The sequence below is a fragment of the Pleurodeles waltl genome, chromosome 7 (assembly GCF_031143425.1).
Source record: "Pleurodeles waltl isolate 20211129_DDA chromosome 7, aPleWal1.hap1.20221129, whole genome shotgun sequence".
In the NCBI taxonomy this organism is placed as follows: domain Eukaryota; kingdom Metazoa; phylum Chordata; class Amphibia; order Caudata; family Salamandridae; genus Pleurodeles; species Pleurodeles waltl.
Genome location: NC_090446.1, coordinates 1,301,485,071 through 1,301,508,532, shown reverse-complemented (window position 1 = coordinate 1,301,508,532; position 23,462 = coordinate 1,301,485,071). Strand labels below are relative to the sequence as shown.

At 46.6% G+C, this 23,462-nt stretch overlaps 1 protein-coding gene across 1 annotated transcript in view; it reads right to left on the bottom strand.

Moving 5' to 3' along the window:
* Positions 1 to 23,121, bottom strand: part of LOC138247045 (sacsin-like) — a 123,097-nt gene extending 99,976 nt beyond the window's left edge. Inside the window, exons 1-2 of the mRNA XM_069201795.1 lie at positions 21,713 to 23,121; positions 5,011 to 5,049 (exon numbers count right to left, since the gene is read on the bottom strand). Of these exons, the coding sequence (XP_069057896.1) occupies positions 5,011 to 5,049; positions 21,713 to 23,121 (1,448 nt within the window). The remainder of the gene's footprint in view (positions 1 to 5,010; positions 5,050 to 21,712) is intronic.
* Positions 23,122 to 23,462: the final 341 nt, after the last annotated feature.

Genomic DNA, 23,462 nt, shown 5'->3' with positions numbered 1-23,462 from the left:
GCATTTGAAGTGGGGAGGCCGTCAAAGAGGCTTTTGAAGAACACAAGGTCCCTGCCCTTCCTTCCCTAGCTCCAGACACTCTAAAGGGATTATGCAGTCTTATGTGAGGACAGGCACAGCCCTATTCAGGTGTGAGTGTCAACTTCTCCCTCCCATCTAGCCCAGAAAGACCCATAAGCCTGGTGATGGGCCATCAGGATGCAAATGTCACACCCAAGCTCCCTTTGTGTATGACTGTCTAGAGGGAATGCTGAAAGCCCATCTGTCATCCACCCTAGATGTGCATACAGAGACAGGAAGAGGCACAGAATGGTTAATGTAAAAAAATGCCAACTTTCTAAAAGTGGCATTTTCAGGCTTACGATTTAAAATCAGAATTCCCCACAAGCTGCGAATTTACATTGCGAGTCCAGAGACACCAAACTCCAAATGTCTATCTTTTCCCAAATGGTGATCACCAACCCTACACTAGGGTAGCTCCTGCAATCTTACATCTCAGCGTGTATCTAGTTTCGCTCTACTTGCTCTGGGCAGAAGCTAAATGCAGACTTTTGCGGTCCAGGAGGGCCACTAATTCTTCATTACCAAATCCCCTGCACCCGTGGTTCAACCCAAGGCCAATAAATAATGTGAGATATATGGGAGTCTCAGGGGGCTCTCATTAAGTTCAGCGGGGTTTCCCTATCATATTCCCTTGTGCCACAGGCTCGACATTTTCTACAGCAGTGGTGGAAGCATTAGGGCATCTCTTCTGACGCACTTTTAATAATAATAATAATTTTTAAAAAGCGGACACTGGCGAGTTCGAGCTGCGCTTCCAGTGGCAAGAGATGTGTGTAGAGTGTATCTATGCAACACTCTAATGATGAGACATTTCAGGCACTGATGGAGGGCATAAACAGAGTGCACGTGCTCGGACAGTAGTCAGTTCCTTGGGCTCAGCGGCTGTGGCAGAGGTCCAGAAAGAAACACATGGCCACATTGTGTCATCAAGAGGGGAAACTCCAGAAGAACACTGTGGAGTCAAGAGTATTCAGAATTGTTTATCTTGCAAAGGAGAGACTCTATGAGAACAGTCTTCCTGGAAACATAAAATATGCTGCATTAACAAGTATAGGTTTAGGTAGTGGTGAGCAAACTAGAGAATGCATGGGAAGGACTGACTCAGGGCTCCAGCTTGGATCTAAGAGTCCAGAACACAAGTCCTGCTGGGGAACCAGCATGTGAGGACTCACTTTCTTGCACTCTCTCTCTTTCCATCTCTTTCTCTCCCCATTTCGTTCTGCCTCAGTCTCTTTCTGGCTCTACTGTCTCGCCTTCTCCATTTCCCTGCTTCTACTATGTTTCATCTCTCCCTTTATCTCTTCGGGTCTTGCTCTCTGTGCTCCACTAATTCCATTTTAGGGCATTTCTTTCTCTGTTTCTCCACCCTGCGCTGTGCCCCCAAGGTCAAAGGGGCTGTCTCCAGCCAGCACAGGTGCTAAAGTCTTCCTTTCTGCCTCCCCTGCGTCCCTCTTGTGCACTCCCACATCATTCTTCAAGCTCCCTGGCCGCAGAAGGCCAGGGTCTCCCCAGAGCCACAGTGCTGGCAGTCCCCCTTCTCTACTGCACCCAGGGATGCCTGGAGAATGATGGGGCCGTGTACAAGACGGACGCTGAAGAGGCAGAGGCTGTTGCTTCTCTGCTCGCTTCTGACTCCAGAGGGCCTGGAGCCGAGACAGATGGTTTGGTGTGGAGCGGTCTGAATTTTAATACAGCAACCTGTCAGAGTGGCCGCTGCTACCATCGTTCCCCCACCTCCAGGATACCCGAAGCCAAGCTCACCGAAGGCCCTCGGCCTCTGTTGCTGCTACATTTCCCACAACAACTTCCTAACTGTCCCCCAAATCATCTCCCGCTTCACACGCACTGTCTTTCATTCCTAAACCCAAATTCCAAGGTAAGTACTCTACTATATTCTGCCATCCAGCCATACACTCCACTCTGGCATTACATTCTTGCAAAATAGTAATCCATGTCGTGGATAACCAGTGTAGATAACCAGTGGAATAAAGGCCTGTAATCTGTGTGTAATACACATGGAACCCCCCCCACGCAAAAATCCTAGAATGGTTTCATGCACATAAAGAAATTAATGTCTCCTGTACCACTACCAAATATTTTTCTCTGCATCACTCGCCGCCTGTGATGAAAAGCTTTATTGACTCCCTCCCCATCCTGAATCCCAGACAATCCTTACTTATTTTCGGCATTCCACATCAAAAGTGGAAAATAGGTGCCTCGCTTACACCCTATTTATGAGACTAAACGCCCCCTTTACATGTCTCCTTCAACACAGATGTAATTACCCAGCAAAGCCCCTACTGCAATTGTTTTCTCTGAAAAATACGAAACAAACTTTAGATATTAATCACTGAGTTTCAACAAGGATCATAACTCTTCTCTGTTTCTCGAAGCAGGAAGATGTATCATGGCAATTGTTAATTTATCTTGCAGTTGAACTCCGATTACACATTTTGCTATGTTTATATCTAGACTCCTCTTTCAATTTGGTTTGGTGATATGCTGACGGCAAATCTATTGTACTGAACCTCTGTGCCTTTTCTCTGTCATCAGCAGGTCACTAATGCTGGGTAAAGGGAGCTTATCTACACAGATTACCATGCTCCGATATTTCAAATCTGCACATACTCCCACCTAGTTCTACACCTTTTGAGCTATTACAACTGGGCTCGCCCATTTTTAATGCTCCCATCAGTTCAATCACTCCATGCGCCAATAATTTATCATGTTCATCCGTCAACTGATGATGTGAAATGATGAGTGTCTTTGATGGGTGTCTTTCATGCAGGTCTCACCACTGCACAAAGCAATTGTGTGTTTAAAACCCTTCAATTTTTTCAAGGACTTCACTGACCACTTCTCGGTATCACTCTTCTATTTATCCTGTCATGCCATCTATGAACTGTTGCACTGTCTTCATGCTGTCCAGTCCCAACACAATCCCACATTTCACATTATGACAACACCCCAGTAATGTACTTTCTTTCAACATATATCTTTCATACAGTCTCCACATTTTCATTCTTCTGCTTCTCACTCTGTAAACCCTTATTGCTAGGGAAACAATATCCATAACCCCAAGACATACATGTAACAGACTCAAATCATCAACACACCCCAAGAAATTAGTAAATACCTTCGTTGCGTATATGATGATCCTGAATCAGCCCTTGCCTGCTAAGAAGTCCCATCAATCTTTAACTAACAGAACAGAGGAAGACCCTCAGACTGTCACTCAACGCCCCTTTGGATGGAGCCTCCACCGACACACTTCCCCCATTCTCTCCTCCACACCCATCACTTGGTGATAACATAACTTCTTGCATACTTTGCAACAGAATTAAAGTTACAACCTCGTCGGAGAGCTCCTCCTACACTACACTAAGCTTGTTCTATGGATGAAAGAGCACTTTCTTCATTCTCGCATCATTTGATGATAATGCAACTTTATGCACATCTTCTGAGAGAATTAGAGGTATCACAGCTGAATGCTCAATATCCTCTCCATTTTCCTTCTGTTCTAACGTTACTACAGGAAGCATTACATCTCTCACCATGTTAGAAATACTTGTCTTTCCACCCATGGAGAACCCTCCTGATGACCTCAGACCTAAAGCATTAGTTTCCACACACATCCATTCTGTTCACAGCTTCTGACACTCAGGCCCATATTTATGGAAAGTTAGTGACGCCTTAGTGTCATTTTTGTGATGCTAAAGCAGTGCTAACTTAACTCCATATTTATATTTTGACGCTAGACCCGTCCAGTATCAAAATATTGGAGTTAGCGCCATTTTTAGGAAGCGCCAACACCTTGCATCTCATTGCGACAATGGGATGCAAGGTAGGCGTTCCCTTCCTAAAAATGACCCTAGCTCCAGCGCCATATTTAGCTCCCAACGCTGAAATGACGTGCAATTAGGAGGCAGACCTAAATAATGGCGATAAGCCTGATTAGCGTCATTATTTAATGCCTGGTCAGACCAGGTGTTAAAGTGCTGGTAGGCCTATTTTCATGGGGCACCACCATGAAATGGGCACATAGATGCCCATCTCTACCCCCAGCATCACCACCACCCACACCACATTGACAATACTGGATGGAGGAGCCCATCACAGGTAAGTGTATGTGAGTGCTGTGCCAGTGGGGGCCCCTCACATGGCCCCCCCGCTGGCACTGGGTATGTTGGGCTTGCTCTAGGGACACTGGTTCCCTGTGGTAGGCACTGGGGCTGTGGTAATGACTCCTGTCTATACTTAGGAGTAATTTTTTGGCTGTTTGCGCGTCAAAAAATGGTGCTAGGTTGACTATCAGCAGTGTCATTTTCCTTAAATATGGGCCTCAGTTTTCTCTCCTGGCCAATCTTTATCATTAGCCACAACGCCCACAACTTCGACAAGGTCCTATACAATTTCCCCTAGTGGAACCTAAACTTCATTTACCCAATGTACCCTCTTTTCAACTATTGTTCTTATTAACCACTTTAAATCCTATTCTGTCTTCTCATTTACTAACATTCGCTGGCACACTATTTTTTCTCATGCACTGTTCTAACACATTTAGGTCTCTTCTCAGTACCTCAAATGGGTAATTGGGGATTTCTTGGAAAGCAGAACCTCAAAACACCAGCACTGCAATCAAATCAAGGTCAGAGCAGTGTAGCAGCAACTTTGGTTTACATCTGTCTATATTGGATAGATAGATAACACGTTATCAGTATAGATTTAATACATGCTGCTTTTATTTTTTAATATGTTTGCATCCCCATCTGCCCAAGGCATGCATGTGACGGACATGATGATCGCCTGCATAAACAGGAATGGTGGTGGAATGAAGCCTCCTGAGCTCCTGCATGCACATTAGGCATCTCACTACCCCATCAATTACTGCCTCCTCCCGTCTCCATCACAATGACCCTTGTAGCTGCTGCATGAACATTTCCTCACCTTTTTCTTGGTCTGTGAGACATGATGAAGATTTCAAAGCTGGAAAGAAAAACAAATGGTTAAAAACAGACATTTGACGTGGACCCTCAACTGGGATATTGCCTTGTTCTCAATCGAACTACAAGTATGGTGGGATCTCCCCCCCCCTCGACTCACCCGCACTTCATGTGGGATTTTTAGCCTATGCGCAACTGTTGTATGGTTACGTCACCAGCTCCTCTTCTCAGTCAGGGCCAGTATAGCACAGAAACTAACAGTATCTCACACCTCAGCACCTTCACCTGGGGCAATTGCTGCATCTCAGACCTTTAAAAGAGACCACATACCCAACCACCTAAGGTTTATTTAATGCACTAAATGTTTTATCTTCACACCTAAACACTGAATCAAAATCAAGGTCATCGTACAAGAATGGGTTCCCATTTAGAAAGGAGCTCCTTCAGGCTAGCAGGATAATTCAGTAGGCAAACAATGAAAGAGTCTGGACAGCTGCAATCAAAGATTTTCTTTGCACCCATTGACATGAATCTGCCTGTCCAGACATATATAACTGGCTCTCTACCTTTCGACCATCTAGAGGAGAGAGGACACATGACTGATACTGCCACAATCCAATCAAATATCAGAATCAAGTCAGATATGCAATAGATTCTGCCCCAGGCCTACCTCATTGATTGCTGTTAGAGCTGTGACCCAATGACTCCACAGCGTAACCAACTATGATGTAGGCAGACAGACATGTGCCAACCTCTATGAAAGGGTTTGGAGTGCACATGCATCAGGCCCAGTGCCATCCCAGGCTCGGTGCTGCACCTGTTCAAAATGTTGAGGGCTGCCAGCAACCTCTAGGATGATGTATGGTGGATGTTGAGTACTCACCCAAATTTTCCTGACCTTCTAGCTTTTTTCCGGCTATACACCTTGAGGCATAGCAATTAAACTTCAGAGCCTCCTTTTTGTTTTGTGGAAAGCAAAACAGCGTGTGTACCAAAAAGCTGTGACTAGTTACGAGACATGAACCTCGGATGACTCCTTTTCCTGGTCGACACCATCAGCCCAGTCTGTATTATTTGCCAGGAGCACACCTGGTCTGTGTATTCGCATTATTACCAATATTGGAGTTATTAGCTTAAAAAAATAAAATAATAATAAAAAAAAAAACTAGGACTTGCTGAAAGCATCATACACGACATGGGGTCACTTGCTTACTATGTATTCATACAAGGAGCAAATACACAAACATGACTCATGTAGTCCTAATCACACACTGAGGGCCCCACTGGGGTAGCCACCTTCCTTAGAGAAACATACTGGCCATTTGTACATGTTTTAAGGTTCTGGATGGGCCAGGAGACTGTACTTAAAAAAATCAGTTTCTGTAAAACCCACTGTATTCTTTATAACACTGCAGTTGAGCCGCTATTTGTTTGAAAATAATTTAGGAGTAGTTTAGACGATGCTAAAATATTTCTGATTAGCATTTGTCTTCTATTTGTTCCTTCAATTTCTCATTTCGTATGACAAAACATTGATTTTCACAATTTTCTCAAATTTGTTTCTGTCTTAGCATCAATATACCTGCCAAGCACTTAAATAATCGAGGCCCATATACAAGCAGGCGTCCTACTACAATAGACCAGTTTTAGTCTTGCAGACAATTAAAACTGTGTCAGGGATGTGCAAACATGAAAGTGGGATAGCTAACAAAATGACAAACTACCCTCATATTTATTTGCCTTAAAAATGGCAAAATCCACTACGCTGGAGGGCTATTAAAAAAGGGTCAGTTTCTGTTGCTGAACTTGGAAAAAACAGCACTATTCTGGATGGTTCAAAGCTTTGTGCGTTTTGACACCAGCAGTAGCATACATGCCAACCCTCCTGATGCAGGCGGGAGGCTATAGATTTCAAGGCTGGTCTCCCGCCTCCTTCATGTAAAAACCTGATTTCTCTGTGGGCTTCAGCTGACAGTTCCTGGTCTTGTGTAACTCAGAGTATGCACTGCCAATATCCTGCCTCTGCAGACCAGTGCACAGCATCATGCTCTCTCTGCCTGTCCTAGCACTTTCTCCGTGCTCCTGACAGGTAAGAAAAAAAGCACATTTACATATCTAATATCTGATCCTGAAGCAGCAGACTTGCAAATCCCATACGTAACAGTAACCCGATTCAGGCCCCAATAGAAGTCAGTGGTGGAAAATACATTCTCTCGATTTTTTCTAAAACTCTCCCACTTTTCTCTTCTAATATGTTGGCATGTATGCAGGAGATGCCTGGGGGCTCTACTACACTGTAGACAGTTCATCAAGTGATACATACCCTCTCCCACATTTCGCTCGGTTCCTGCCAATAATCTATGAATTACTCATCTGAGGAAAAATATAACTGCAGACCCATATTTTGTTACCTGACAACTAAAACATGGAACCAGCTTCCAACTAGCCTTGGCAGGACCACCTCCCACCTCTCCTTTAGAAAACAACTCAAAACTCATATTTTCGCTGTAACTTCCTTTAACTCTAAAGTAACTAAGTAATGTGTTGCACCCTTCTCTGGGCAACAGTGAGCTTTATAAATGAACATCTATCAAGCTTAAACAACTAAATACCACAGCTTTTGCAGGTTAAGGGTAACCACCAAGTAGGGGGAAAGTAGTGTGGTTGCAGCATCAGACCAAAATGACAGCCAATGAACACCATGAGACACCTGGCAAGGGCACAGGAGTCGCTGCACCTTTGGCAGGCCCTGTCCAGCTTTATTTGCAAGCATTACTCATCACCTTTTGTGTTTCATGTACCACCCTAAGTGGCAAGGTTATGCCAAGACATTGGTCCTGGGCTCACTGAAAAAAAGCTTTACCAGACTGATGGAAACCTGATCAGGGTGAAACTGGTCTTGGGCTACTAGTGTTCCAGTTCAGGTAAGGCCTGACCTGACAGTTCAGGCTGGACTGTCACTACTGGAGCAGGATCAAGACTGATTTGCATGTGGCCTGGTCCAAACTGAGATGGCATGGTGAGCAAAAGAGCTTTTTCAGGTTCAGGTCCACAGCTATTTTTCTGCCCTACACCACCCTAAAACCAGTTTCTATCCTCTTCTGCCACTGCAGCCAGCATGTTGACAGCAGCAGTAGGGTTTTTTTTTTTTGTTTTTTTTTTTTTAACAGTCTGGGTTGACAGCGAAGCTGTTTGCAGTGCCTATTTTTACTGGTGTCTTTACATATACAGAGTGGGCTTTGGCTCAACCCAAAGCAGTACTTTTCTTTCACCTTATGCTACTGGCTGTTTGATCTAAAATCCTGCTCCTTTGGACTACCTGCATTGCAGAGCATGAGAAACCTTTTTCTTTTATCTCAGAAGCACACTGGTCTTTTTTCATAGATTCATGGTAGGTATTCAGAAAGCAATCATTTTTTTAGTTTCATGTATTAACTGCAGCAGACTTTCTTTTAATGTTTTATTTAGGATTATAGTGTCAAGCCAGACCTATTAGCTTTACCAATGCTTTTTTTCTATACCCACTCATTGGCTGCCTTTCCTCAGCTGTCCCTCTTCCTCCACACCCTCTAAACAGGCTTTTACTGCACTCCTGTCTGCATACTGAAGTCACCATTGGGGAATAGCTTCATGTGGGGTGTACATACATTCTTGGCTTGGTAGTTGGCTCTATTTATGCTGTTTTTTCTTGTCGTCCTGATTTCACCAAGAGGGATTTTTGTTCATTTTTTTGACCGTGTCAGGTTTACCAGAAAAGTAGCAACACTGCACCCATAGAAGTACTCCTTGAATAGACAAATTTACTATTGGTTAGAATTCACAAAGATTGTCAGTAGTAAGTGGTTCATATCAATGTTGGAAAGGTTGAAGGGTGGCTCTGTCAAACATATCTGGCTGTCAAATGTTTCCAAAGTTTTTAATTTTTCAAAGACAAACTTCAAAACTGGGAGTTTAGTTTGGGGGGGGGGGGGGGAGGGGGGGGCGAATGACCCCCCACCACCCCAGCATGGAAGATGTTTTCCCCATGGTATGGGGGTGATTTCTCTTTTTTTACTCTTGCTTTGGCCAACCACGGAGGCATCAGGAGCCAAGCAGCCTCCCCCAACAACTAGCAGGCTCCAAGAAACTTACAGCTTCATCCAAGGAGCACCATGGGTGCCCAGCTGCTCTGCCTCCCTCAACAAGATTGCCTCTCCATGTCCATATCAGCCCCTGTCCATCGTGACACTGGAGTGCCAAACGCTTTCAGGGTTTCTGTCCAGGATCACCAGCCGGAGCAGATAAGGTTGATGGTCGGACCAAAGGGCCCTCGGGGAAGTTGATCTGCCGGGGGAACTGGCTCTGCAGTGCTAGAACACTGACTTTTATAGCGCCATAATGGGACTTCTAAGATTCTGGCTAGTAATGAAGCCTAACCTGAATGTTGCCCATCATAAATGGGGATAACCATGATCAGTAATGAGTGACTCGAGGCTCTGCCCAGACAATGCTAAAGTGAGACTTAGAAGGGCTGTGTATGCCGTACTTGTTTTCGTATAGAAAATACTACTTTATCATAAACCTAGCATATGGCTAAATATTAATTTATTGTAGTGGTTGCTGGATGCATTTTGGGTCTTGAGCCTATGTTTAGTTTGCAAATAGTCCCATCCCACCCCCAGAAGCCTTGGACTGCTCGACCCGCTGTGCTGCCAGTGAGAGTCAAGTGCTTAAGGTGCACTTGGCCCAGGTGGTCAGGACCCATAGCAGATCGGTCCCCAGGAATGAGAGGCCTCAAACCCCACTGTTGGGCCCAGTAACCCTTGCTTGCCCCATGGCCCTCTGAAAGGGGAAGGGGATCTAACAGGTATTTTGGTCTGATTCAACCAGAACCTACTTCTTTGCACCAAATTCTGCATGGGACTGCACACACATTTTGGCAGTGCATAGTAGGGAATGTCTCCAGTCAATGTACAATACTTGTGGCAGACAGCTTAACACTTATAGGACATGGCTTTTAGACATGTCAAGAAAGGGAATGACAGAAAATCACTCTAACAAGGATTGTGTAAGCAGACCTCATTTTCAAACATATACCATAGGTCAAACTCCACTGTGCACTTACTTAAGCTGTATGCAGTAGGAGGCAAGTGGGGGCAAGGCCTAGCCCTGTGACCCATCCTTCACAGGCATCCAACTGACACTCTTCATATGGCTAAGGGCCATTGTGGGTTTTGGACATACGGACTGGCTTCTGGCAAGGCCTGCTGCTCCTCAGGTATCCAACCCTCACTACACACAGCCTTTAGACATCCACATCAGGGTCATTCAGACCATGAAGCTTGTGTGGTGGTGGTCTGCCGGATGGACGGAGGGTTGCCATGGCAACATTTTGGGCCCAGCAGAGCAAACCCTTCCTTCTGTGAAGCTCAACCTGAAGATTGTCCAACCAGTGTATGGAGGCTTGACGCAGCACTACCTTAAGCCTGGCACAGTGGGGCCCTTCAGTCTGTGAAGCTCTTTCTGGAGGTGGTTTACCTGGTGGATGAAGACCGACACTACGCCGATTTGGCCGGGTGCAATGGGATCCTGCAGTCCTCAAAGATCCATCTGGAAGTGGTCTACCCTGTGCATTGAAGGATTACACAGCACAGCACGGGGCCAGCGAGGTGGGGCCCTGCAGTCCGTGGAGCTTAACAAGCTGGTGCTTTGCCTGTTGGAAGGAAACTTGACAGGGCACCACCTTGGGCCCTGCAAAACTGAGCTCTGAAGTGCACGAAGCCTAGCCAGGTGGTGGACTGCTCAGTGGATGAAAGCTTCATGTGACACCCCATTCAGAGCAGCTCGGCTCTGCAGTCTGCAAAACTTGGGCAGGAAGTGGTCTACATAAGGGATGGAGGCTTGACACAGCACCTCCTTCAGCGAGGTGCCCCAGGTCCCATCAGTCTATGAAGCTCAGTCTGGTGGTGGTCTGCCACTGGATGGAAGCTTCATACAACTCTGCCTTGGGCCCAGCGCCGCGGATCCCTTCAGTGTGCAGAGTTCTGGCTACAGGTAGTCTTCCCAGTGGATAGAAGTTTGACATGGATCCACCCTGGGCGCTTCAGTCAGGGAATCTTGGCCTTGTGAGGGTCTACGCAATAGAAGCTTGGCGCTAGACTGCCCTACCTGCGTCGCAGCAGGGCTCTTGTCTGTGGAGCTAGCTTTGGTGGTGGTCTACAAAGCTTGACAGTTCCATGAACCAAAACGGTAAATCTGCAGTGCCAGAGGCCTTGCTGGGAGGCTTTTAAGATACATTAATCCAAAAATAAAGATGTACATTTTTTATTTTATCTCAGTACAAGACACTCCTGCCCCTATATAGGCCTAAAGTCAGGAAGTGCTCACCTTGCCCCCTTGTGAGCCCTTTTCATTTTCTATTTTGGAGAAGGGGACCAAGTCCTTGAGCCCTGTAATGGTGGCCATAAGATTATTTTGCATGTTGCGGCCAGCCAATTAGATCATTTTATATCTGAGTTCCAACACTGGATCTATGGATGCAACACAGCTCGCAGAAGAAAGCTGCCTCATTCAATAGGATTGGAGTATTTTTTCAATTTATTTTTTTATTAAACTTTGGTTGAAGGATATTCTCAGATCCTCAATGGTACAAATAACACTCATTTTTTTCTATTATTTAACTTCCCCTCCTCCCCCTTTTTTTCTCCAGGTAAATGGGGGCGTCTGCCACCCTCCCCCCCCCGCACCCCTACCCCTGCCATTGGGAACCACTGCCAACACCAATGAGCAAAGGCTATAAAGTCATACATGAGGTACACGGCCCAAAAGGGATCCAATGCGCTGAATCATACCAACCCCCTGCCTTAAGGGCAGTGAGTGGGAGAGACCAGCCATGATATACCACTCAATAGCCCCCTCACGCTCATAATTTCACTTAGTACGCTAACATTTACCGAGAGCGGAAAGAACGGGATGAAACATCAGAAAAACATGCCTAAATTTCTGTAGACCAGCACCGCCGCCCACAGTCCCTCAGAGGGAAAGTTTGACAGCAGCAAACAACCACCTGCACCACCCCTGGAATTAAGATAAATAGGAAGGCCATAGGGCAGGGATCTTTAAACTGGGGGGGGCTCAAGTAATTCCAAGGGGGCGCCAGGCTCTGGTCAAAAAAAGCATTATGCTAAAAACAGGGGTTTGTTTTAAGTTGAAGAAATGAGTAGCACTAAACAGCTTTGCAATGGCCATCACAAGCACTGCCGCCATTTAAGCTGGTTGTGTGTGTCAGAAGGGAAGAAACTCCAAATACTCTTTAGAAACCCCACCCTCACTTCTAATAATCATGCTGAGGATACTTTTACACCTTAGCAAGGTCTGCCTCCCCCCAAGTGTGTTTGGCATCATGCATTTGACTGCATTTCTAAAACAGTAACAGAACTTAACTGCAATGTTTAAATAGGTGTAGGCATATTTAAACATTTTTCAATGGAGGAGGCATTAAAAAGTTTGAAGGCAACAGGAATGTCTATTGAAGACAGACAGAAGAGGAAGTTGTGGTTTTCTGGGTTAAAATGCCCGAAGTAGAGTGGGACAGCCTGCTTGAGGTGAGAACCAGGAGCTTCTTTTTTGAGGATGTCTATTTTCCTGTCAGCTGATATATTTCTGTATAGATAGACAATGTGTCTGCATGTACCATCCCAAACGTATTTTATTTACTAATTACTGTAGGAGGCTGCCCTGGCTTATAGTGGGTACCTTGTGGTACTTACACCTTGTGCCAGGTCCACTTATCCCTTAGTATATTAGAGGTGTTCTAGCAACTTAGGCTGATAGAGGTAGCTATAGCAGAGCAGCTTAGGCTGAACTAGGAGACATGCATATCTCCTACCATAACACTTAGCACTATATCATAAGAAAACACAATACTCAGAGTTACTAAAAATAAAGGTACTTTATTTTAGTGACATTATGCCAAAAGTATCTCAGAGGATATACTCCCTTAGGAGGTAAGTAATATACACACACACAAACCAAATCAGGTAAGTAAACAGTAAGAAAAGTAGTGCAAACAGTGTGAAACACAATAGAATGCAATAGGAAAGAATAGGCCTAGGGGCAACACAAACCATATACCCCAAAAGTGGAATGCGAACCACGAATGGACCCCAGGCCTAGTGTAGTGTGTAGAGGGTCGCTGGGAGTGTAGAAAACACTAAGGGTGCCCAAGATACCCCACCCCAAGACCCTGAAAAGTAGGAGTAAAGTTACCCTACTACCCCAGAAAAACAGTAAAGTCAAGATAGGGGATTCTGCAAGAACAACAACTGACTGCAAAGCACTGAAGACGGATTCCTGGACCTGAGGACCTGTAAGGGAAGGGGACCAAGTCCAAGAGTCACACAAGTGTCCGGGGGGTGGGGGGAAGGTTGCAGGAGCCCACTAAACTCCGGATGAAGGTGCAAAAGGGCTGCCTCCGGGTGGAAGAAGCTGAAGATTCTGCAACAATGGAAGATGCCAGGAACTTTTCCTTTGGTCAGAAGATGTCCCACGTTGTGCTGGAGGATGCACAGTTGTTTCCACACAGAAAGACTGCAAACAAGCCTTGCTAGCTGCAAGAGTCGCTGTTGAAGGTTTTGGGTGCTGCCTGGGCCCAGGAAGGACCAGGAGGTCGCCCCTTGGAGGAGGAGACAGAGGGGGCGCTCAGCAACACGGAGAGCCCACTCAGAAGCAGGCAGCAACCGCAGAAGCACCTGAACAGACGGTCAGGGACACTTGGATCCAGCTCCTGTGTTCCAGGGACCATGCTCGTCAGGATTAGAGGGGACCCAGAGGACAGGTGATGCAGAAGTTTGGTGCCTGCAGGGGGAAGATTCCGTTGACACACGGGAGATTTCTTCTTGGCTTCCAGTGCAGGGTGAGGGCAGACAGCCCTCAGAGCATGCACCACCAGGAAACAGTCGAGAAAGCCGGCAGGATGAGGCCCTACAATGTTGCTGGTAGTCTTCTTGCTACTTTGTTGCGGTTTTGCAGGCATCCTGGAGCAGTCCAGCAGTCGATCCTTGGCAGAAGTCGAAGAGGGAAATGCAGAGGAACTCTGGTGAGCTCTTGCATTCGTTATCTGATGAGAAACCCACAGGAGATACCCTAAATAGCCCACAAAGGAGGATTGGCTACAGAGAGAAGTAAGCACCTATCAGGAGGAGTCTCAGACGTCACCTGCTGGCACTGGCCACTCAGAGGTCTCCATTGTGCCCTCACACCTCTCCATTCAAGATGGCAGAGGTCTGGGACACACTGGAGGAGTTCTGGCCACCTCCCGTGGGGAGGGAGTGGTCACTCCCCTCTCCTTTGTCCAGTTTAGCACCAGAACAGGGCTGGGGGGGATCCCTGAACCAGTGTAGACTGGCTTATACAAGGAGGGCACCACCTGTGCCCTTCAAAGCATTTCCAGAGGCTGGGGGAGGCTACTCCTCCCCAGCCATTCACACCTATTTCCAAAGGGAGAGGGTGTCACACCCTCTCTGAGGAAATTCTTTGTTCTGCCTTCCTGGGACTGGGATGCCCAGGCCCCAGGGGGGCAGAAACCTGTCTGAGGGTTGGTAGCAGCAGTAGCTGCAGAGAGAACCCCGGAAAGTTAGTTTGGCAGTACCCGGGCTCTATGCTGGAGCCCCGTGGATGTGTGGAATTGTGCCCCCAATACCAGAATGGTTTTGGGGTGACAATTCCATGATCCTAGACATGTTACATGGCCATGTTCGGAGTTACATTGTGACGCCGCTACATATAGGTATTGACCTATATGTAGTTCACACGTGTAATGGTGTCACCGCACTCACAAAGTCTGGGGAATTTGCCCTGAACAATGTGGGGGCACCTTGGCTAGTGCCAGGGTGCCCTCACACTAAGTAACTTTGCACCTAACCTTCACTAAGTGAAGATTAGACATATAGGTGACTTATAAATTACTTAAGTGCAGTGTAAAATGGCTGTGAAATAACGTGAACGTTATTTCACTCAGGCTGCAGTGGCAGTCCTGTGTAAGAATTGTCTGAGCTCCCTATGGGTGGCAAAAAAAATGCTGCAGACCATAGGGATATTCTGGAACCCCAATACCCTGGGTACCATATACTAGGTAATTATAAGGGTGTTCCAATCAGAATTGGTAAGATTAGTCACTAGCCTGCAGTGACAATTTTAGAAAGCAGAGAGAGCATAAACACTGAGGTTCTGGTTAGCAGAGCCTCAGTGATACAGTTAGGTGCCACACGAGGAACACATATAGGCCACAAACTTATGAGCACTGGGGTCCTGGCTAGCAGGATCCCAGTGACACATATCAAACATACTGACAACATATGGTTTCTACTATGAGCACTGGGGTCCTGGCTAGCAGGATCCCAGTGAGACAGTAAAAACACCCTGACATATACTCACAAACAGGCCAAAAGTGGGGTTAACGAGGGTAGAAAGAGGCTACCTTCCTACAATGACCCATCATACGGGTGCAAAACACATGTTGCTTTTCTCATTATTAGAACCATATTCTCGGTGTACGGCAGAGGTCGAAGTGGACGGAGGAGCGATGTTACCAAAGCTTCGTTAATTTGATCTAAACAGTTACCGTATTTTTTATTAACATAAAAATATTCCCGAACAGTTGAGTTACCGCTGGTTGAAAGAGAAGAAGAATGGACTATGAAGTGAAAGAAAGAGGCAGCTAAAGTAACGCCTTCTCTCCTGGGTGCCTGCTATCTGAAAGGAATATTAATTTGTGCAACTGGAGGTTCAGCAAATGCAAGTGCCGCTAAAACGCCCTGGACCAACCAAGCTTTGCTACTCAAAACATGCATTAGTTCCAATACTTTTCTTAATGCACTTCGACCGCTAGTATACGGCCGTGTTTAACAAGACAACGCCGATCTACTCATCGTTCTGCACAGCGATAGGCACCCAGGACAACCTCCGCGCTCCACTGCCTCGCTCACGAGGGATACCACAGCCCCGCGCGCGCTCCCCCGGTCTCCCTTGGAGAGATCTTTCGCTGCGCCGAGTCCCTCGCCCCCAGGTTCTAGGCTGCAATGTACCTAGAGAGGGCCCCTCCTCCCTGTACCCAGTCAGTGGCCTGCCGCTCGTGCGCAGGGTACTGTGCAAAGGAGCTGTACTGGAGCTCGCCCCACCTTACCGCACCATGGGGGATGCGGGAGCCTTTGTTATGCCACTTTCTGCTGAAACGATTCGGCTCCAGTGCACCAGAAACCTATGGGATAGGTGGAGTCCAACTTCAAACAAGAGAACCACTAAATGACCGGTGTAGCCTAGAGCCAGTAAGACACGACAGTACCTTTAAACATGCCGCAGGGTTCGAGGATCGGCCAAGACAGACCCTACTCAAGCATACAAGATTTGGAATTTTTTTTTTTAAATCATAAAGACTGAATGTGTGGTTAAGAGATCAAGGGCAGGAAGTGCTCGCCCGCAGACGGGTCTTTACCTGCCGCTGGTAACCCGGAGCAGCTCTGACTTCACTCTTCATCCTCTGGATGCACCGATTGGCCTCCCTATCTTTTATATGCGGTCAGAGAAGAAAACCGAAAACGCAACCAGGTGAGTTTCGTTTCATAGCTTCCTCGTCAACCCCTGCTGCTGCAACAGATTGTGGGTAATAGACCATTAATGACGAGACTAAAGACGATGGACGGGAGTGGCGGGGCTCGGTGACCTGGCATGGCGGCAACACCAAAGCCACTCGCTGCCCCCTCCGCTCACTCTTGAAGCGTTCTGCTTTTTCTCTTTGTGACGCTTTTTCGTTTTTCTCTTCCTCTGTCTTTCCCATAGGTGTCTTTTGCTCGCAGCAAGTACTTGAGGCAGAAGAATAAGCGCCGGCCCTTAAAAATAAGCACCGGGAACAACAAGCACAAATTAAGCACTGGCAAAACACACCATCGGGCCGACACATGAAATGACCACGACACTCGCTTAAAGGGGTAAAAGGCCGCTTTAATAGAACAGGTCTGGCAAAATTACAACCTTGGCATAATAGCCTCACAAAACTACCCAATCCTCACTAATACAAAATTCATCACCTAACCCCTCCCCCTCCCTCTAAAATGACCCCACTGCACTACCCCTTGTCCCATCCCCACCTTGACTCGACCAACCATTGACCCATGTGTCCTGCAGTCACCTTCTCCAGTTCCCCTTGTCTGTGCAAACTCCCTGCCCTCTCATCTTTCTGATCTACCCCTTCCCCCCCAAAAGGCCACTTATTAAACATAGAAAACCCCACCAGACCCGCCTATCAGCGGCAAAAATAAACCCCCCCCCCCCCCTTATTCACATATCTATGCCGTTGTCATCATAATGAAAAACAAAATAAAACAGAGTTGGTACCTATCCCATTCTAGCAAAAGTTAAATTTCAAACCCCAAAACAAAAAACTCCTTAACAAACGTAATGTTCAAATCTACAAAAAACCACCTAAACGCAACACTAATATCTAACAAAAATTACAGGGAGGGCGGGCGGGCACAAAAACAAAACGCCCACTGGGTGTGACAACGGCCAAAGAGGCCTCCCACACGAGCCCTTGCTCTTTATCCTCCCGCCTAAGCCACCGCCCCATCCTGTCCAGCCAACCAATCCCCGTTCGTGATCGTGGTTCATACCACGTCAGCCCGATAAGCCCGGGGGGAGACCGGGCAAGCCCATTGCTCCCCCCAAGCCCCCATCGGGCCGACACATGAAATGACCACGACACTCGCTTAAAGGGGTAAAAGGCCGCTTTAATAGAACAGGTCTGGCAAAATTACAACCTTGGCATAATAGCCTCACAAAACTACCCAATCCTCACTAATACAAAATTCATCACCTAACCCCTCCCCCTCCCTCTAAAATGACCCCACTGCACTACCCCTTGTCCTATCCCCACCTTGACTCGACCAACCATTGACCCATGTGTCCTGCAGTCACCTTCTCCAGTTCCCCTTGTCTGTGCAAACTCCCTGCCCTCTCATCTTTCTGATCTACCCCTTCCCCCCCAAAAGGCCACACAGGAAAACCCGCACAGGCGTTTTCCTGCCCCACCCAAAAAATTTTACTTATCCCATAAGTTTTCGCCCAATAACTTAGCAATCAACGACCTAAGTTCTAACAAGTAATGCTCATTACCCAAAAACGATAAGTGAACCCCATCCTGCCGAAGCAATTCTACATCAGAAACCCCAATATTCTCATGTGTAAGCACCGAAAAACCTTGATCCTTACAAAAACTCCTCATTTCCCTGTTCACCTTTTTTCGTTGCTTCTCAATTCCTTTAAAAGAATAAGCACCCCTCCAAACCCTTCTAGGTACAAAACTCGTCCAAACAATATGTGTACCTGACCAACGCTCTTTGATCCTACATAAATCTAACTTCATCGCCTTCAACAAACCAATGCCCGAAAGCGCAACCAAATCATTTTCACCCAAGTGTAAAACTAATACATCAGGACAAACACCACGATCAAACCTTTTTGCCAAAACGTACAGCAACTCCCCCCATCTCATGCCACTCTTACCTACCCAACTAAGCTTTATTCTGGCCCCATCCAGCCCCAATTGCCTTCCAAAATGCCGCGATGCCGCTTGCTTCTCCGCCCAGCAAACGAAGGAGTGACCCACGATCCAAACGGCACAAACCTTGTCCGGCCCCCCGACGCAACCTACAAGAGAAATATGTTAATACACATCTTAAATTATAACAATCCAAAACATACAGAAAAAATTGGCAGAGAGCATTTGTAAAAGAGCGGTACAGCAAATCAGCAACACTTGTACAAAACTACCCATACATAAAAACTCCCAAGAAATACCTAACTACTGCTTAAACGAGCGCACATACCTCTGAAAAGATCTAGACCTCCACCTGCCTAATTGCTTAATTGACTGATCTGATTCACCTTGTCTCCTCGCTTCCGTCGCAGCCCCGATCCTAAAAGAGTGTGTACCGTAACTACTAGGGTCTAAACCCAATCTCCTAACTGCCATCCTTAAAACTGCTAAAAATTGTGATGCTAACAGCTGCGAACCATCCTGATGAATAAATACAAACCTGTAATAATGTAACCGTAATGCCATGAAAGACAACCAACAACTCACTGGACAGTCCTTGGATCGTGATGCCTTCAATAACAGCTCCTGGCCCCTGCCCAGCTGGTCCCCTTTGGAAAAAGGTAACCATATGCAAACTCCTTGAACACTCACATGCACATTCTCCAATATAAGCCCCTGCCTCCCTTTTAACCCTAAAAGCTCCGAAATCCTAAAAGCCCCATGAAACAACCAGGACATGCAAAGAGAAATTAAAGAGACCTCCCACTCAGAAGAACAGACTTCCCCCAAACACCCCAACAGAGGCCTCAGCAAATCATGAGTTATAGGACGCCTCCTATCACACCTCACCCCACCCGCCCTGGCCCAACCAGCTAAAATTCTCTTACATAACTCACCCTCCACTGGATCGTACCCCCAAAAATACTTACCATAAAAAGAAACCCCTGATAACTTACCCGAAATAGTCACTGCAGCCAGACCTAACTCAATCTGTAGCATAATGAATCGAACTGCATCGTCCTGTCTCTTATATATAACATCAGTCTCACCCCACCTACGTACCGCACCTGAATCCAGAAAATCCAACCATGCCTGACAGTAAGACCTCCTCGTCGATGGAGCTATTGATTGCTGAACTAACTCCAACATCCTCACTCTCCTAGATCCCACAACTCCCCAGGTATAACTGTCTTCCGAACATCTGCTCCCGGCGCCAAACCACGAAATCTCTGCCACTGAAATCGAGATAAAGCATCAGCGATGTTATTAAAAACACCAGGCACGTGTCTAGCTTTGAACAAGATATTGAACTTCAAACAGTTCAGCAAGAAAATCCTCAATAATTTCAGCACTTTCTCATCTTTTGCCTTCTGTGAATTAACCAAATGTACTACGGCCTGATTGTCTACATTAAAAACTACATTCCTGTTGGCTAAAAACCGGCCCCAAAGCACCAACGCAACCACTAAAGGAAAAAATTCTAAAAATGCAATGCTAAACTTCGACTGTTTCCATTTAGCGGGCCAAGCCTCCGCTGCCCAATGACCGTCCCAAAATAGACCAAAACCATGAGCACCAGAGGCATCTGAAAAAATCTGAACGTGCCAAAACCAACTTTCATCTTCCACTAACATAGTCACACCGTTGAATTCCTTCAAAAACTCAATCCACATCTTCAAATCATCCTTAATACTTGCCCGAAGGCGAATGTGGTGATGTGGTAAAACAGCTCCCCGCATGGAAAAACCAAGCCTGCGACAAAATGCCCTGCCAACCCTAACCACCTTGCAGGCAAAATTCAAATGACCAAGCAATGATTGTGCCTGCCGCAACTCAATCTTTGGTTTTGCCACTGCCTCCTCCAACAAAGAAATCAAATGTTGCACTTTGTTTTCCGGCAACCTCACTTCCATTCTTTCCGAATCCAGTTCTATACCCAAAAAGGTAAGACATGACACAGGCCCTTCTGTCTTGTCACTCGCCAATGGAACACCAAATCTGGACATCAACTGCTCAAAATCCTGCAATGCTCTGCCACAACCGCCAGACCCAGACTTGCCAACAAAAAAGAAATCATCTAAATAATGGGTCACCAAAGAACCGCGGCTGCAAAATAAAAAACACCATTCCAAAAATGAGCTAAACATCTCGAACAAAGAACAAGAAACTGAACAACCCATAGGCAACATCCTGTCCACATATATGGCCTCCTCAAATTGCATGCCCAACAAAGAAAAATCATCTGGGTGCACCGGCAACAAACGAAATGCTGACTCCACATCTGACTTCGCCATCTCTGCGCCTTTTCCACATTTTCGTACCAAGGCAATAGCCTCATCCACAGATGCATAATGCACCATTGAATCTTCTGCAGCGATGAAATCATTTATAGAGGCCCCCGCCGGCCAAGACAAATGATGTATCAACCTAAATTCCCCATCCTGTTTCTTCGGAACCACACCTAGCGGGGAAATAGTCAAATTTGACAGCGGCCAATCTAAAAAGGGGCCAACAATTCTGCCTAAATTCACTTCTTTTCCCAGCTTTGTTCTCACAACTTCTGGATGCTCTCTTGCTGACTTCAAATTATTAGCCCATCTCCTCAACCTCAAACCTTGGTAACGTAACCTGAAACCTTCTATAAAGCCATCCAACAAAAGTTTAGCATCGTCCCTCCTTGGATAAAACTGCAACCAATAAACCATAACGTCCCATTTAATAGGAGTAGGACCCTTTTCCTGCAACTTGCTGTGTAAATCCTCTACCCCTGTCCCCTCCTCTTGACGATTGCACGTGCCAAGACCCTTGCATCCCACCAAAACATTGTGACACAGGGTGTCTCCCCCCACAATTGGAGCAGTCATGTCTAAATTTGCATTGTTGCCTGTTACAAAACCCGCTGTTAAAAGACCAACAGGACCCATTTGCTTGGAATTGCCCTCTATGCCCGAAACCCACCCCAACTTGGGTGGGACGCCCTTGAAAGGGTTTATATTGCACCGGCAAACCACTTGCTGTATGCATCGTTGGCGCGTTTCTTGCAGTCCTTAACCACTGCATCCATAATTCATTATCAATTTCTCCCCACAATTTAGATGAATCCATTGCCTTCCTTGCTCTAAATTCTTCATCATACCTGAACCAACCAAAACCTCCAAAATCCATTTGAGCTCTCCGAACCACGTCCATGTATTTCAATAACGCTACACAAGAATCTTGATGCTTTTCACAATAAACACTTGCATAAATCAAAAAAGCCGAAGTCCAATTCTCTATCGTATTTGGAACTCGAGGTCTCCTAGCTAGCTCCCATTCTTCTTCTTTTGACCCTTCTTTTGCCTGAACCTCCCTATGCAATAATTTGAAAACATCAATAAACTCCCCTTTCCAGATCTTGTCTTTCAAATGCTGAGTGAGATGCGCCCCCAAAGGCATCGACACTCCCATGTAAGGCAACTTCTTTAACTTATTACCACTCACCGTCACGTCCCCACTAGAAATAGCACCCGACTTAACACCCACACCTGCTTCATCCTTTTCTAATGACTTATCAACGTTACCCCCACTTACATCCTTCTTGCCTTCCGTTTCAGTGACCGCACTCACTTGAATCGCAGCATCCACCATGTTTTGCAGCTCCTTGGAGCCCCTTGCAACATTAGAAACATTAGCCCGACTCAACTTCCCCGAAATATCACCACCACCATGAACGCCTCCCTCCTCACCTCTAGGTAAGCTGCCCGCTGTTCTCTCCTGACGATGAACTGGAACATGGCCGCCCTGAACCCCAAGCGGCTCTTCATCTGCCACTACTACTCTCTTCTTCGACATGACGGGGACCTCCACTTCTTCGTAATCGAGTAATTCTTCATCCAACCCAGCCCAATCATCACCAGCGCTCTGGCTAGTGGATGGCTGAGCCGCCACTGAAACTTCTGCATCCCTCGAAGTCGGATGGACCGCTCCTGATCGCACCCTCCCTTCAGGCCGATGTTTTGAAGGCGCCCGAACCTTCACCGGCAAGCTCTTATCACCAACAATCCGCCCAGATTGCCGATATATCGCCTGCACCCCATGCTCGCCCGAAACATGCGATGTGTCACACCCAGATGTACCCTCATTAACAAGTTGCCGACTATCTAAACCCACATAAACCTTATCCAGCAGGCTCGAAATCCCAGCCTCACTACATACTATACCTTTAAACACTGCCCCACTGTCATCCACTAGCTCCACCTGCTCACCTAATTGAAATGCATCCTGATTATTAATTTCCCATGACTGAACCTTATGTATCATTGGACTGACCAATCTAGGGGTCCAATGTATCAACCTGTTTTTCATTGAGCCATGAGAAACCCGCGTACAACCCAAAACCGGGTCTATAATCCTTCTGTCAGCTTCTTGCAATTCTTCTTCGCTGTCAATAATGACTACCACCTCATTAATTAACTGTGAACCAGCATTTACAGGCACATCTGGCTTGCCCACTACTGTTTCACTTATGACCGGCATCGATTGAAACTTTTTTCTGGGCGCCGCCATCTTGCGAGAGCCAGCTAACGTCCTTTCCTCGTCCTTCCTTGAATCTTGCTCAGCGCCTCTTTCTACGGGCGATTGGGCTTGTAAGCGCGCGCTTACTTGCACCTGCGCGCCTGTTCCTTGCGCCACCATGCGGCCCGCACTTGCTACCGCAGGCCTAGTCAGAGCGCTGCGGCCGCCTGACGAAATTCTCCTCACAAATGACGAACCTCTCCGCCGGGGCAAATACCCCCCTCGTCTCCCTCGTGACCTTGACGCCGAAACCGACAGCAAGGAAGTATTGGTAACAGACCCCAAATCAGGTGAGTGACGGACCTTCCGACCCTCAACACTTTTTCGTAAAA